Consider the following 13,098-nt stretch of genomic DNA (forward strand, 5'->3'; position numbering starts at 1 on the left):
TAAAAACATTTAAATAAAAAAGCATATTGTTTTTATTCAAACTAGCTAAATTTTATAAAAAATGTTTTATTTGTTGATCTTAGACTCTGTTTAACACTAAATAAATACTCTCTGTTAAATTTTTACCCTATTTATCATTAGTATTTATAAGCATATTTATGAGTCATTCCCCCATTCAGATTGACACCATTGGTGGCTTGAACCCTTATTCCTTATCACCATATACTTTTTCAGTAGCCAACCAATACTGTATATTTAAGGGCTAGCCTGCACCCACTAAATTGTGTCATTTTTAGTAATTACTTAATTACTACATAAGTAAGACTGGTAGATATATTCTCATAAAGTGGCGCTGCATTTCTCTGCTTTTTTATAAAAAAGCATATTGATTTAAATGACACATAAGAACACCTACCTTGCTAATTTTAAACAGAACCTCACAGAGGTTGTACATTTTTTCAGCTCGTACCCAGTCAAGTGTACTTACCTAGAAAAAAGGAACAGTTAATTGCTATTTTTTCTTTTAAATATGAACTGACAAATGCAGTATATGAATGACACCCATGAGTAAGCTATAAAGTTATATATACATGGAGTACGAGACACATGGCATACTGTACATATATAAAAAAAAATATAATTTAACATATTTTAAATAAAAGTCTCATTAATAATTTAGACTGTATAAATATTAAAATAAATGTAACCGAAAATGTGAGAAAAATGTCGTTTTCACTGCATTTGTTTCTTTCATTTTTATGTATATACTGTAAACAAAGTACTGAAGCAGATGGAGATGCATTTTGTTGCTAACTATAAAAGTGGAATGGCCAAATACTGAAGCAGTAAATATGAAATGATGTTCTGACATTAACAACCTCTGTTGCATTTCAGTCAATATGTCTGTGGTATGCTGTTGTAAGATTTTCTAAACGTAGATGCTTGAAGTCTAGACACAATGTTTGCTCTACTGTTAAAAATCCAGCTGGTCTATCATAACCCTGCACCTGTCTTTCAGTGACAGTAACTGGGAGGAAATGTCTAATTAATAAAACAATTCTAAAGGTACAAATATGGTAGTCATCTCCTAAAATCAGATAAAAATAAAGTCAATACTTCCACAAATGCATAAACATTGCCTACTAGCACCACCAATATTATTACTAATAATAATAATGATGAAATTATACTAATAATGACATACTACTACTACTAATAATAATTACATAATAATAATAATAATAATAATAATGTTTTACATTTCATTTAGAAGTAAAATATTACTTTTGTAAACTTAAACACATTATTTTCATCACATAATCATTAATATAATTATTATTACCATCAGTGAAATTGATGAGTATCAGCATGCTAAAGAAGTTAAATTAAAATGCATTAAAATAGACATAGAAACATAGAATTGGATGGCAAATAAGAACCACTTGGCCCATCTAGTCTGCCCATGTAATAGGGTTATTTTTTTTTGCTGGGAGACGATTACCCTAGCAATATATTTTTGGATTGTGGTAGGAAACCGTAGCACCTGGAGGAAACGACACAAGTACAGGGAGAATATACAAACTCCACACAGTTAAAGCCAGGATGGGAATCAAACCCATGTCCTCAGTGCTGTGAGACAGTAAAGTTAACCATTACACCATCTGTACTATTTGGGGGGGGGCATCGGCCCTGGAAGTACTGCAATACCAGGTCAATGCGTGGAGAGGACAGATCAAGCTCTTTTTCAATTTCCCTATTCCAAAAATCCATTTACTATATGGCCTCAAGATAGGGAGTGTATTAGATATTAATCTGATACTGCACTTGATCTTAGCCAAAAGGCCTGCCAGGTTTAAATGGCTTAATTTTATGATTATAACATTTTTTTATTTTATTTTTAACAGCGAACACTCCTGCATTCCAGTTCAAAAATTGTTAAAAAAACTGTTAAAAATTCTGTATAACATGGCACCATTTTAGACAGAAAAGCCTTAAAGTTGTTTGAGTGGTTACCTTGCTTGAATTAAGCTCTGATTGTTTTCGTGTGTGTGTATCTAAAGCAGGGCTGCGCAAAAGGGCCAGATGCAGCCCACAAGGCAATGACAGTAGGTTTGGCCTGTTTAATGATACAGCAGCTTTACTCTACGCAGCTATGGTATACTTGTCTTCCTGACTCTATGGGGTTTATTTACAAAATGGCGGTTTCTCAAAGTCACGACTGTTGGTGTTTGCACTTAATATACTGTACAAAACAACAATTTTATTAAGTGCAAACAAATCAGCATTTGCAGTTAAGAGAAGCAAATATGCAGAAATCAAAAAGTCGCCATTTAGCAAAATGAATCTTTAAAATAAATTGGAAATCTTTCAGAACTGGAGACAGGAGAATAACACTTAAAGTTGAGCGAACAGAAAAATGCAGCATAGAGATGTATAAAACAATCATTATAATTTCATAGCGGCAACATTTAAAAATCATTTCCATAGACATGTTGCTGCCGAGATGATGCATCTAAGTACATTACACACAATTATCTCTCTGTATCATTGACAATATACATTTCCGGTGATGTTAACTGTATTTGATCATAATGTAGTTTTTTGTATTTTTACTACTGTTAAGTAATAAATAACTGTTTAAAAAAACTTGCAAAGTAAGAACAGATGGGAACAATTACACTTAATCTGCAGTATAAATACTGTATGGGCAGTATTAAACAAATATGGACAGTTCCTAAACCAAGTATTTAAAACCTTAGAAAAAAAATGTGATAATCTAGCTAATTGGTGGTAATCGTCAAGCCGAGTGAGTTCAATGCTGCTGTGAGGAAAGTTAAAAGAAAAGATGTAATAGGCCTATATAGGCCTGTGTAGGGCATACTTGCTGACAATTTAATACTCCTCTTCGGGAGAAGCCGTGTCAGTTAGCCCTGCCCCATGACGGTAAATCCCATGAATAGCCGGTCCTTAATGAAAGGGCAGAGCTAATATTACCGTGCATTGTGTAATTTTAGCTCCATCCTCTGCATTATCTGCCTATCCTACCCTCTCCTCTAAGGGTGCAGGGGACTACCCAAAAAATTGTCTCCCACAACTTCCAGGAGACTAGGTAGGTATGGTGTAGGGTCAATCGCTTTACATGCACTAAAAAGAAGAAATAAAAAATAGGAAGTGTATAGATGTGTCCTCATACACGAAGCTGCAATACACCATATGATGCAAGGTACCGGGCTGCAACTTCAGGAGCATAGCAAATTGTTTTAAACATGTACATACAACATACAAGTACCGGGGGGGGGGGGGAGTGGGGGTACATGTCTGGTGGTTGAGGATGAAAAAATACCCCAGGGAGATTATGCAGGCAGTCCTAACTGGGGAGTGGGATATATATATATATATATATAAAATGACAGCACTCAGTCCAATACAAATCCTTCAGTGATACATCCAACAACTGTGGCCACAGTTGTTGGATGTATCACTAATGGATTTGTATTAAAGAATAAATCCTCTTCTGCTTTCAACTGAATCGTGAGTGCTGGTTTTTGCATTTTCTCTCTATGGGAAAGTAAATGATATTATAATACTTTTTGACCTGGCACCACACTAATGCTTAAACGTTTTTTTTTGGACTGAGTGCTGTCATTTTATATATATATATATATATATATATATATATATATATATATATATATATTGTTTTTTTTTTTATTTTTTTCCATCCACAACCACTAGACATGTAAAAAATTTGAAAATTATTTTAGTATCACTTGAATGTATTAAAGGGCTTTCAGAGCAGTTTTCGTGAAACTCTGCTCCAAACCCTTTAACTCACTTTTTTTTTTTTAGCAATGAGAGTGTATGTCCCATACTTATAATGGGAAATGCGATCTGGGCAAATTTACTAAAACAAAATTGTGAAAAAAATGAGCCCTGTGATAATTATGCCAGCCTTAGCTGGCGTTATCACAGGGCAGCACTGCCATTTGCAGCCTTCTGCATAGCTTTATCTGCTCCTAGGCAGAGAAAGCTGTGGGTGGACCTGGCCGATGGACACCCAAGCTGATCAACGTTTTAAAAAATAAGAAGTAAAAAAGCCCCCAAAACATACTTACCTGTCACAGGAGCCAGTGATCAGTGTGCTGCTGTGGGCTGCTGGTTGTCGGGACCTTCTGTGCGCTGTGGTGCAGAACCATGAGGCCACTTTTGGCCGCGTCATAACTGGGCTTGGTGCAGAGCCGTGAGGTCACTCCCGGCCGCAAACCAGGCCGAAAAAGGGCGGGAAAGGGAGTACCGCCCTGAGGGAATGTTATCAATTATAGAGGGTATAAATATAAAGTTTGTTTGATATGCCACTATGCTTCTGATGAAGGACAAAGTTCCAAAATGCATTAAGCATCCGGTGGCTTTCTAAATCATCTGGGGGACTGCTCCTGAAACCTGTACGTGATATAGACTGATGGGATGGTTGTTTCCGGGACTGTCCAGGATGGTGAACTGGTTTTGAGGGAGAGACGAACCCCAACAACCACATGTGTGGTTATATGCTTGTTTTCTTTTATTTATGTTCCATTTAAAGATTTGTATTGCACTATTCTGTCTCTCTCTTTGCTTTTGAGATGATGACTACATTGTGAAAGTTCAGTGCAAAAACTCTGGAATCAGTATAAATAAAGAACTACTGTATATGGAAAGAGTAAGCATCACACTGATTTTAAACATCTTATAGGAGAAACTGTTTTATTTGCGCCTTTTCTGGGACTTTTTTATTGTATGTGTGAAATTATGACACAGCTGCAGGAGTCATCTTGTGTAAAATGAAGCCCACTGCCAGCTTCTATGATCCATTGCCTGCACCCGAAGATGCAGTATCAGATAGATCAACATTGCAACCATCGGTCTCAGTATCAGACATACAAGTGACCCTCCCAGAAAACAGGGCATTTCTTCAAAGCTCTCATTCCACGCCCCCAGATGTCTGCTGACTGTCAATTAATCGATGTCTACAGCCGTACTGTTTGACAGTGCAAGAGCCGATTACTGCGGCTGCCGTGCATGCGCAGATCTAAAAACATTGATCAGATTAGTCACTACGTCTTCCTCTGAATCAGATCCCATATCTGCCTCTCAGAAATATGTGAATCTATTAAACTGACATTGTTTTATAAACTGTTTAAAGATGCTATTCTAAGCTGCTTTGAAATTGGACATTTGTTATGTAGGTAGGAAAGAAGTCGCTTGATTTGTATAGTTTTTTCATTCTGTAAAGCGGTTCCTTTGTAAACAACACGATGGGGGATGTTCAATTAGTGCTGAGTTTTCCGACAGTCAGAAAACTTGCACTAATTCGTCTGTTGGCTATTCAATTGTGGGCGTTTTTTTACCGGTTTTTGCTTCTTTTTTCTCCATGCCTTTTTTTGTCAAATCGGCATGGGCGAAAACGGACCAAAAAACAGTCGAATTCGACAAAACACGTGGATCGGCAGCGAATTCGCTGATCCACGTGCGTTTCGCCTTTGCTGGATTTATTGACAAGTCGGAAAATCGGGCTGGGCTTTGAATAGGTCGAATGTGAATTCAACCTGCAAACTGTCAGTAAGAGCTGGGTTTTTTAAAAAAAATACCCCCCAATGGCTACAGTTTTTGTACAAACAACTTAAGACATTGTGAACAGTTTGTATCATAAATTATTCATTTTTAATTCATTATAGATATAATTCAGAAAGTGCAGCTACATTTAATTATGTATTACTATTTTACAGGAATTTAAGAAGGTATTCATTCCTATTTAAAGTATTTCATATATCAGAAGATTATCTCCAGGAATAATAGAGCACCTACCACTGTTTGTCTGCATGTGTGAGAAAGGCATTGAATGGGAGCAGTATTTGGAAGGCATGCTATTCTATTACCAGATAGGCTCAGGTATGGTTACAGGTAAATTTTTTAGTGTGTTGGGGGTATATCAGGGGGGGAAAAGCACCCCCACTCTCTGTCTGCTGTTTGTCTCTGACCGCTCCCCCTTTCTAGCAGCTGATATATAATTATCTCCAGGAATGATAGAGCAACTGCCACTCTTTGTCTGCATATATCAGAAGATGTTAGGATGGCACTGGGCGATCAGATGTATATGTATATATTCTGCATTTTGTATAATTCTGATTACACAGCAATAAACATCTCATTTATGGAATAAAATGCAAGACACAGAGAAATGCAGTTTTATTCACAGAGAAATCCACTAGTTCCCTTTTGTAAATGCTAAGTCACAATGGAGGGGGCACGCTGCATATAATCGGGCTTGATGCAGAGGTAGAAGGATATCGGGTGAATGTCACTACCAAAATGTGCACTCAAGAGAAAAACATGTTTATTTTCTGGTACCGTATATGGGTTCAGTATGTAACGCCGGCAACCTGATGTTTGAAATCCTGACAGGGGTGGGGTAAGTAATCTCCCACCGATGGTGGCTAACCTTAACCCCCCCACCCCACTAACTAACCCTATCCCCCCCCCAGACTAACCATAACCCTTCTGGGTAGCTCCCAAACCTAACCTCCCTCCCCCCCAGCACTGACCCTAACCCTCCCTCTACACTACAGTCTCCTGACCCTGTCAGGATTCTGGTCTCGGCATTCTGATGGCTGTCGGGATTCTGGCATTGTTATTCTGACTGCCGGGATCCCGACAGTCGGCATCCCCTGTATAAAGTAGTTGTTTTCATGTTATGGTAAGCTTGCTCACTGTGTATACTTGGTTTGCTATTAACACTTACACTCTACTACAGTAGGTTCAAAAGTTACATCTGGAAACAAGAATATTTATGCTTGCCTCCAGGTCCTTCAAAGTGTCAAAGTGGCCTTCACTGAACTTTGGTTATGTGCAGTGCCCCATCACAACCCAGTTACATCTCTTCAGTCCAAACTAGATTCGACCAAAATGCAACTCTGTGTCACCCGTACTTGCATATATGAGCAGTACAAAAAGGTTGCAAGATTCCACTATACCAACAGGAGTACAGTACCTTCATCTCAGCATCACCCCTTCTGTCTTGTATAGGATTCACATGGAATGTGTATCTAAATGCAGAGAATGATCTTTTCAATTGGAGATACAGGGCCAAATGTAATAGAGTGAGAGTTTCAAAAAGTGAGAGATTTGGTAAGGTTTTGCAGTTTTTTTTAAAAGTGTCAATCATTTACACAGCAATATCAACACTTTCTGAAACTCTCACTCTATTACATTTGGACCACTGTGTCAATTTAATCTCACTTGGGAATGTCGCAACATAAATCTGTCCGGTTAGCCAATTAATTTTATTCCCAAAGGCTACTGTATCTCATCTTAATTTTTTAATAAACTTAATTTCTTTATTATCCTTTAAAGCAGGGCCAGCTCCAGGCCTACTAGCACCCTGAGCGAGAAAATTTCAAAGCGCCCCCATCCCATCCCCTATGCGCGTGCCGCGCTCCTGGAAAAGTGGACGTGGCCTCTGGAAAAGTGAGCATGGCCTCGCAACTTCATATTATCAAACTATAAATAAATATATTTTCACACCCCCTCTATGCACACAATTGGCAACCTTACACGTAACAGCCACAGTACACACAATGTCTCCAGTATAGTGCCAGCTACACATAATGTCTACAGTAGTGCAGTGCCAGATAGACATGATATGCCCCCTAGCAGTGCCAGATAGACATGACATGCCCTGCAGCAGTGGCAGCTACACATGACATGTCCCCCAGCAGTGCCAGCTACACATGACATGCCCACAGCAGTGTCAGCTACACATGACATGCCCCCAGCAGTGCCAGCTACACATTATATGCCCCCCAGCAGTACCAGCTACACATGATATGCCCCGCAGCAGTGGCAGCTACACATGACATGTCCCCCAGCAGTGCCAGCTACACATGATATGCCCCCAGCAGTGTCAGCTACACATGACATGCCCTCAGCAGTGCCAGCTACACATTATATGCCCCCCAGCAGTGCCAGCTACACATATGCCCCCCAGCAGTGCCAGCTACACATGACATGCCCCCCAGCAGTGCCAGCTACACATGATATGCCCCTCAGCAGTGCCAGTTACACATGATATGCCCCCCAGCAGTGCCAGCTACACATGATAGTGTTCACTCTAGGATTTTTTTAGGGCAGGGTGCTGATCACGGGGAGGGCACATTTTGCATTTGGGAGGGCACATTTTTAAGTTAGAAGGGGAAAATTATGTACATACCGTAATGCTTGTTGCTCCCCTTCCCACATGGCAAGCAAAAATTTAGGGGCGTTGCTTTGTGGGGAAGGGGCGTGGCCACATAATAGTGGCAATTCGCATTACACCACACAGTAGTGCAGCTAATACACATTGCACCAGGTAGAACCTCCTATACACACTGCGACAGGCAGAGCACGTTATACACTTTGTGCCAGGCAGAGCACGTTATACACTTTGCGCCAGGCAGAGCACGTTATACACTTTGCGCCAGGCAGAGCACTGAGACACATTGCACCAGGTATTGCACTGAGACACGGGAACACTACATGATATGCCCCCCAGCCATGCCAGCTACACATGATATGCCCCCCAGCAGTGCCAGCTACACATAATATGCCCCCCCAGCAGTGCCAGATACACATGCTATGCCCCCCAGCAGTGCCAGCTACTCATTACATGCCCCCAAGCAGTGCCAGCTACACTTGACATGCCCCCCAGCAGTGCCAGATGCACATGACATGCCCCCCAGCAGTGCCAGATGCACATTACATGCCCCCCAGCAGTGCCAGATACATAAATGCCCCCACAGTGCCAGATATGCCCCCACAGTGCCAGATACATAAATGCCCCCACGGTTCCAGATACATAAATGCCCCCACAGTGCCAGATACATAAATGCCCACACCGTGCCAGATACATAAATGCCCACACAGTGCCAGATATGCCCCCACAGTGCCAGATACATTAATGCTCCCCACAGTGCCAGATATGCCCCCACAGTGCCAGATACATTAATGCCCCCCCACAGTGCCAGATATGCCCCAACAGTGCCAGATACATAATTGCCCCACAGTGCCAGATACATAAATGTCCTCACAGTTCCAGATATATAAATGCCCCCACAGTGCCAGATACATAAATGCCCACACCGTGCCAGATACATAAATGCCCACACAGTGCCAGATATGCCCCCACAGTGCCAGATACATTAATGCTCCCCACAGTGCCAGATATGCCCCCACAGTGCCAGATACATTAATGCCCCCCACAGTGCCAGATATGCCCCAAGAGTGCCAGATACATAAATGCCCCCACAGTGCCAGATACATAAATGTCCTAAGAGTTCCAGATACATAAATGCCCCCACAGTGCCAGATACATAAATGGCCACACAGTGCCAGATACATAAATGCCCACACAGTGCCAGATATGCCCCCACAGTGCCAGATACATTAATGCCCCCCACAGTGCCAGATATGCCCCCACAGTGCCAGATACATGAATGCCCCCACAATGCCAGATATGCCCCAACAGTGCCAGATATGCCACCACAGTGCCAGATACATAAATGACCCCACAGTGCCAGATATGCCCCCACAGTGCCAGATATGCCCCCATAGTGCCAGATACATAAATGCCCCCACAGTGCCAGATACATTAATGCCCCCCACAGTGCCAGATACATTAATGCCCCCCACAGTGCCAGATACATAAATGCCCCCACAGTGCCAGATATGCCTCACAGTGCCAGATATGCCCCCACAGTGCCAGCTACATAAATGCCCCCACAGTGCCAGCTACATAAATGCCCCCACAATGCCAGATATGCCCCCACAGTGCCAGATACATAAATGACCCCACAGTGCCAGATACATAAATGCCCCCACAGTGCCAAATATGCCCTCACAGTGCCAGCTACATAAATGCCCCCACAGTGCCAGCTACATAAATGCCCCCACAGTGCCAGATACATAAATGCCCCCACAGTACCTGCTGTGAGGAGGGAGTGGGGAGTGCTGAAGGCCGCAGGCATACTCTTCCTAAATTATGCAGTGTGCGCTATGCGCGCTGTGCGGTGCCAGCATCTGATGTCAGACGCCTGTGCCGCACAGCGCGCATAGCGCGTACGAGTAATTTTGCACTGACTGCTGGCTGAGAGTGGGGCTGGGAGGCGGGCTGGAAGGCGGGGCGGACGGACCAGACAGATGCTGCAGTGCTGGATCTTGGAGGCACACACACAGGACCAGGCTGCAGGCACGAATATGGCAGCACCAGCGTGCGGCGCCCACTAAGTGTGGCGCCCCGCACGGCCGCTCTATTCAAACATGCCTGGAGCCGGCCCTGCTTTAAAGTTTACTGTTTCTGTACCATTGTGGGAAATCAATGGCTTGTGCAGAAGCAAGATGTCTTAGTACATACACATCCGTAAACGCTGTTAACACTGACACTAAAGAATTTCCCCAAATTTTACTTCTAAGCACCTTTGACTTCACATTCTGTGTTGTGCCGCCTGCTGCTCCAACAGAGTTTCTATGTACTGTAGCTGATAAGAAGCTAGATTGGGACGTCAGAGTCAACCAAATTGCTACTTGCAATCAGAATTAAAAATATAAGTATATTTGGGAACTTTTGACAATTTTAACTCGAAATACTGCTGAATCACAGTCATCAGAATTTCTAGCACACAGAATAATCCTACCTTTGACATTAGCCTTTATGCCATTTCTGTGTAACTTAAAAGTAATATAAAAGCCTCACAAAAATAGCACGTTTCAACATTTCTTGGCACATTTAATTATGCTAAACAAAAAATACACATACTCCCTAATTAACAAATATATATATATATATATATATATAAATAGAAGTATATATATATATATATATATATATATATATATAATTCTGACCATGGCACAGCAAAAACTCTAATCAATACACTCATTATCTACCGCATTGATTATTGCAATAGATTAATAGTCTTGTGACTGGTCTTCCAAAAATTAGGCTCTCAACACTACAAAACATTTTGAATGCAGCTGTGAGGCTGATCTTCCTAGGAATCATCTGCTGGTCCGGCCAGTCAGTCCCTCCATTAGTTACCGGTATTCTACCGTATTCAATAGAAAATACTTTTCCTTACATACAGGGCTATTAACCAAACTACACCAACATACTGTACATCTCTTCACTCATCTCAAAATATCTCCCAACCCAACCTCTCTGCTCTGCACAAGATTTGCATCTCTCATCCACACGCATTCCTTGCTCCCAATCAAAATAACAGGACTTTATCTGGACTGCACCCACTCTGTGGAATGCCCTTCCATGCACAATAAGACTCACCTCTAGTCTCCAAACCTTCAAACCTTCGCTGAAAACTCACCTCTTTAGACAAGCTTATCAATTCCAGACCCACCCAAATAACCTTCAATGCATCCCTATCTAATTACATTATGTGTATGAATGCCTAAACCCCTATAGATTGTAAGCTGGCGAGCAGGTCCTTCCTACCTCTATGACTGTCTGTTATTACCCAGTTTTGTTTTATCACTGTCAGTGGTAAACGCAGGATTTCTAGAGGGGGGTTTCCAAATGCAATCTGCAAATATCCCACTCTGCGGAACATGGAATACAGTATACAGTAGGTGATCTATAGTATAGGCTGAATCAAATATATTTGAATACAGGTTGAGTATCCCTTATCCAAAATGCTTGGGACCAGAGGTATTTTGGATATCGGATTTTTACGTATTTTGGAATAATTGCATACCACAATGAGATATCATGGTGATGGGACCTAAATATAAGCACAGAATGCATTTATGTTTCATATACACCTGATACACACAGCCTGAAGGTCATTTTAGACAATATTTTTTATAACTTTGTGCATTAAACAAAGTGTGTCTACATTCACACAAATCATTTATGTTTCATATACACCTTATACACACAGCCTAAAGGTAATTTAATACAATATTTTTAATAACTTTGTGTATTAAACAAAGTTTGTGTACATTGAGCCATCAAAAAACAAAGGTTTCACTATCTCACTCTCACGCAAAAAAGTCCGTATTTCGGAATATTCCGTATTTCGGAATATTTGGATATGGGATACTCAACCGGTAATATAAATAAGTGCTGAGGAAAAGGTTAAACATACTATAATAAATAAATGCACAAACATAATAGAACCAGTACTGCACTTTCTAAGCACACATTCTGCCACCTCATGGTAGGCTCCTGACTTTTCTTTCTGGTAGCTACTCTTTGGTCCAGTGCACTGAATGAGGGCTCAGAATCACACACACAGCAAACTTAATAGAAAAAACTGCTACCACAGGGCATGTGCAGCAGCTCTGCATGATGCGGCAGTGACTCTAGTAATCTAATTATATACCATTGGTATTGTCCTAATTTGCCACTTGCCAAGAGGAGGGGGGTTTCTGGGCAACCGATACCCCCCATTCCCCGCATTTGCCTATGACTTTTATTCCAATTGTAAAGCACAACTGAATATGCTGCGCTATATAAGAAACTGGTAATAAATAATAATAATAAATAAATAAATGTCAATTTGCATACCCCAAAACTTTAGAAAGTTGGGAGGAGAGACTTCGTGGGTAGGGGGCGTGGCCTCGTGGAAGTGCTGCGATTGCGGGTCAAGCACATGTTCTGGCAGCTGTGGGGGGCATGCAGAGTGCTCTGTGGGCTGCTGGCATGCCTCCCTGCTTATTGTGAGAGCTTGCAGTCTAAAGTGATAGCTTGGCTTTTTAAGTGAATTGTGAGTTTGAAACAGCAGCAGGTGAGTGTTCTGAGTATTCTCTGACTATCCATATAGGGATTGTAATATTGTGGGAGAAACTGAGTGTGAATTTGGTTGTGTTTGTATCTGTGCTGTGCTTTCTTAAAGGGTGTGAAGAGAAACCAGGAGCAGGGGCTTAATCTAGGTGTGACGAGATTAGGAGGAGGGGCTGAATCTATCAGCTGCCTGAGAAACTATTTAAACAGTGACCATACACATTTGAGCTTGCTCATTGTGAGAACTTGCATTCTAAGTGAATTGTGAGTTTGAAACAGCAGCAGGTAAATTA

General features: G+C 41.3%; 1 protein-coding gene and 1 pseudogene across 1 annotated transcript in view; both read right to left on the reverse strand.

The window, feature by feature from the left end:
• The window catches only part of SNTG2 (syntrophin gamma 2), a 1,009,087-nt gene that overhangs the window by 175,273 nt on the left and 820,716 nt on the right, over positions 1–13,098 (reverse strand). Inside the window, exon 13 of the mRNA XM_063915497.1 lies at positions 416–487. Coding sequence (XP_063771567.1) covers positions 416–487 — 72 coding nt within the window. The remainder of the gene's footprint in view (positions 1–415; positions 488–13,098) is intronic.
• LOC134913229 (U2 spliceosomal RNA) lies at positions 1,674–1,854 on the reverse strand (annotated as a pseudogene).

The sequence above is a fragment of the Pseudophryne corroboree genome, chromosome 4, assembly GCF_028390025.1.
Source record: "Pseudophryne corroboree isolate aPseCor3 chromosome 4, aPseCor3.hap2, whole genome shotgun sequence".
NCBI classification, from domain to species: Eukaryota; Metazoa; Chordata; class Amphibia; order Anura; family Myobatrachidae; genus Pseudophryne; species Pseudophryne corroboree.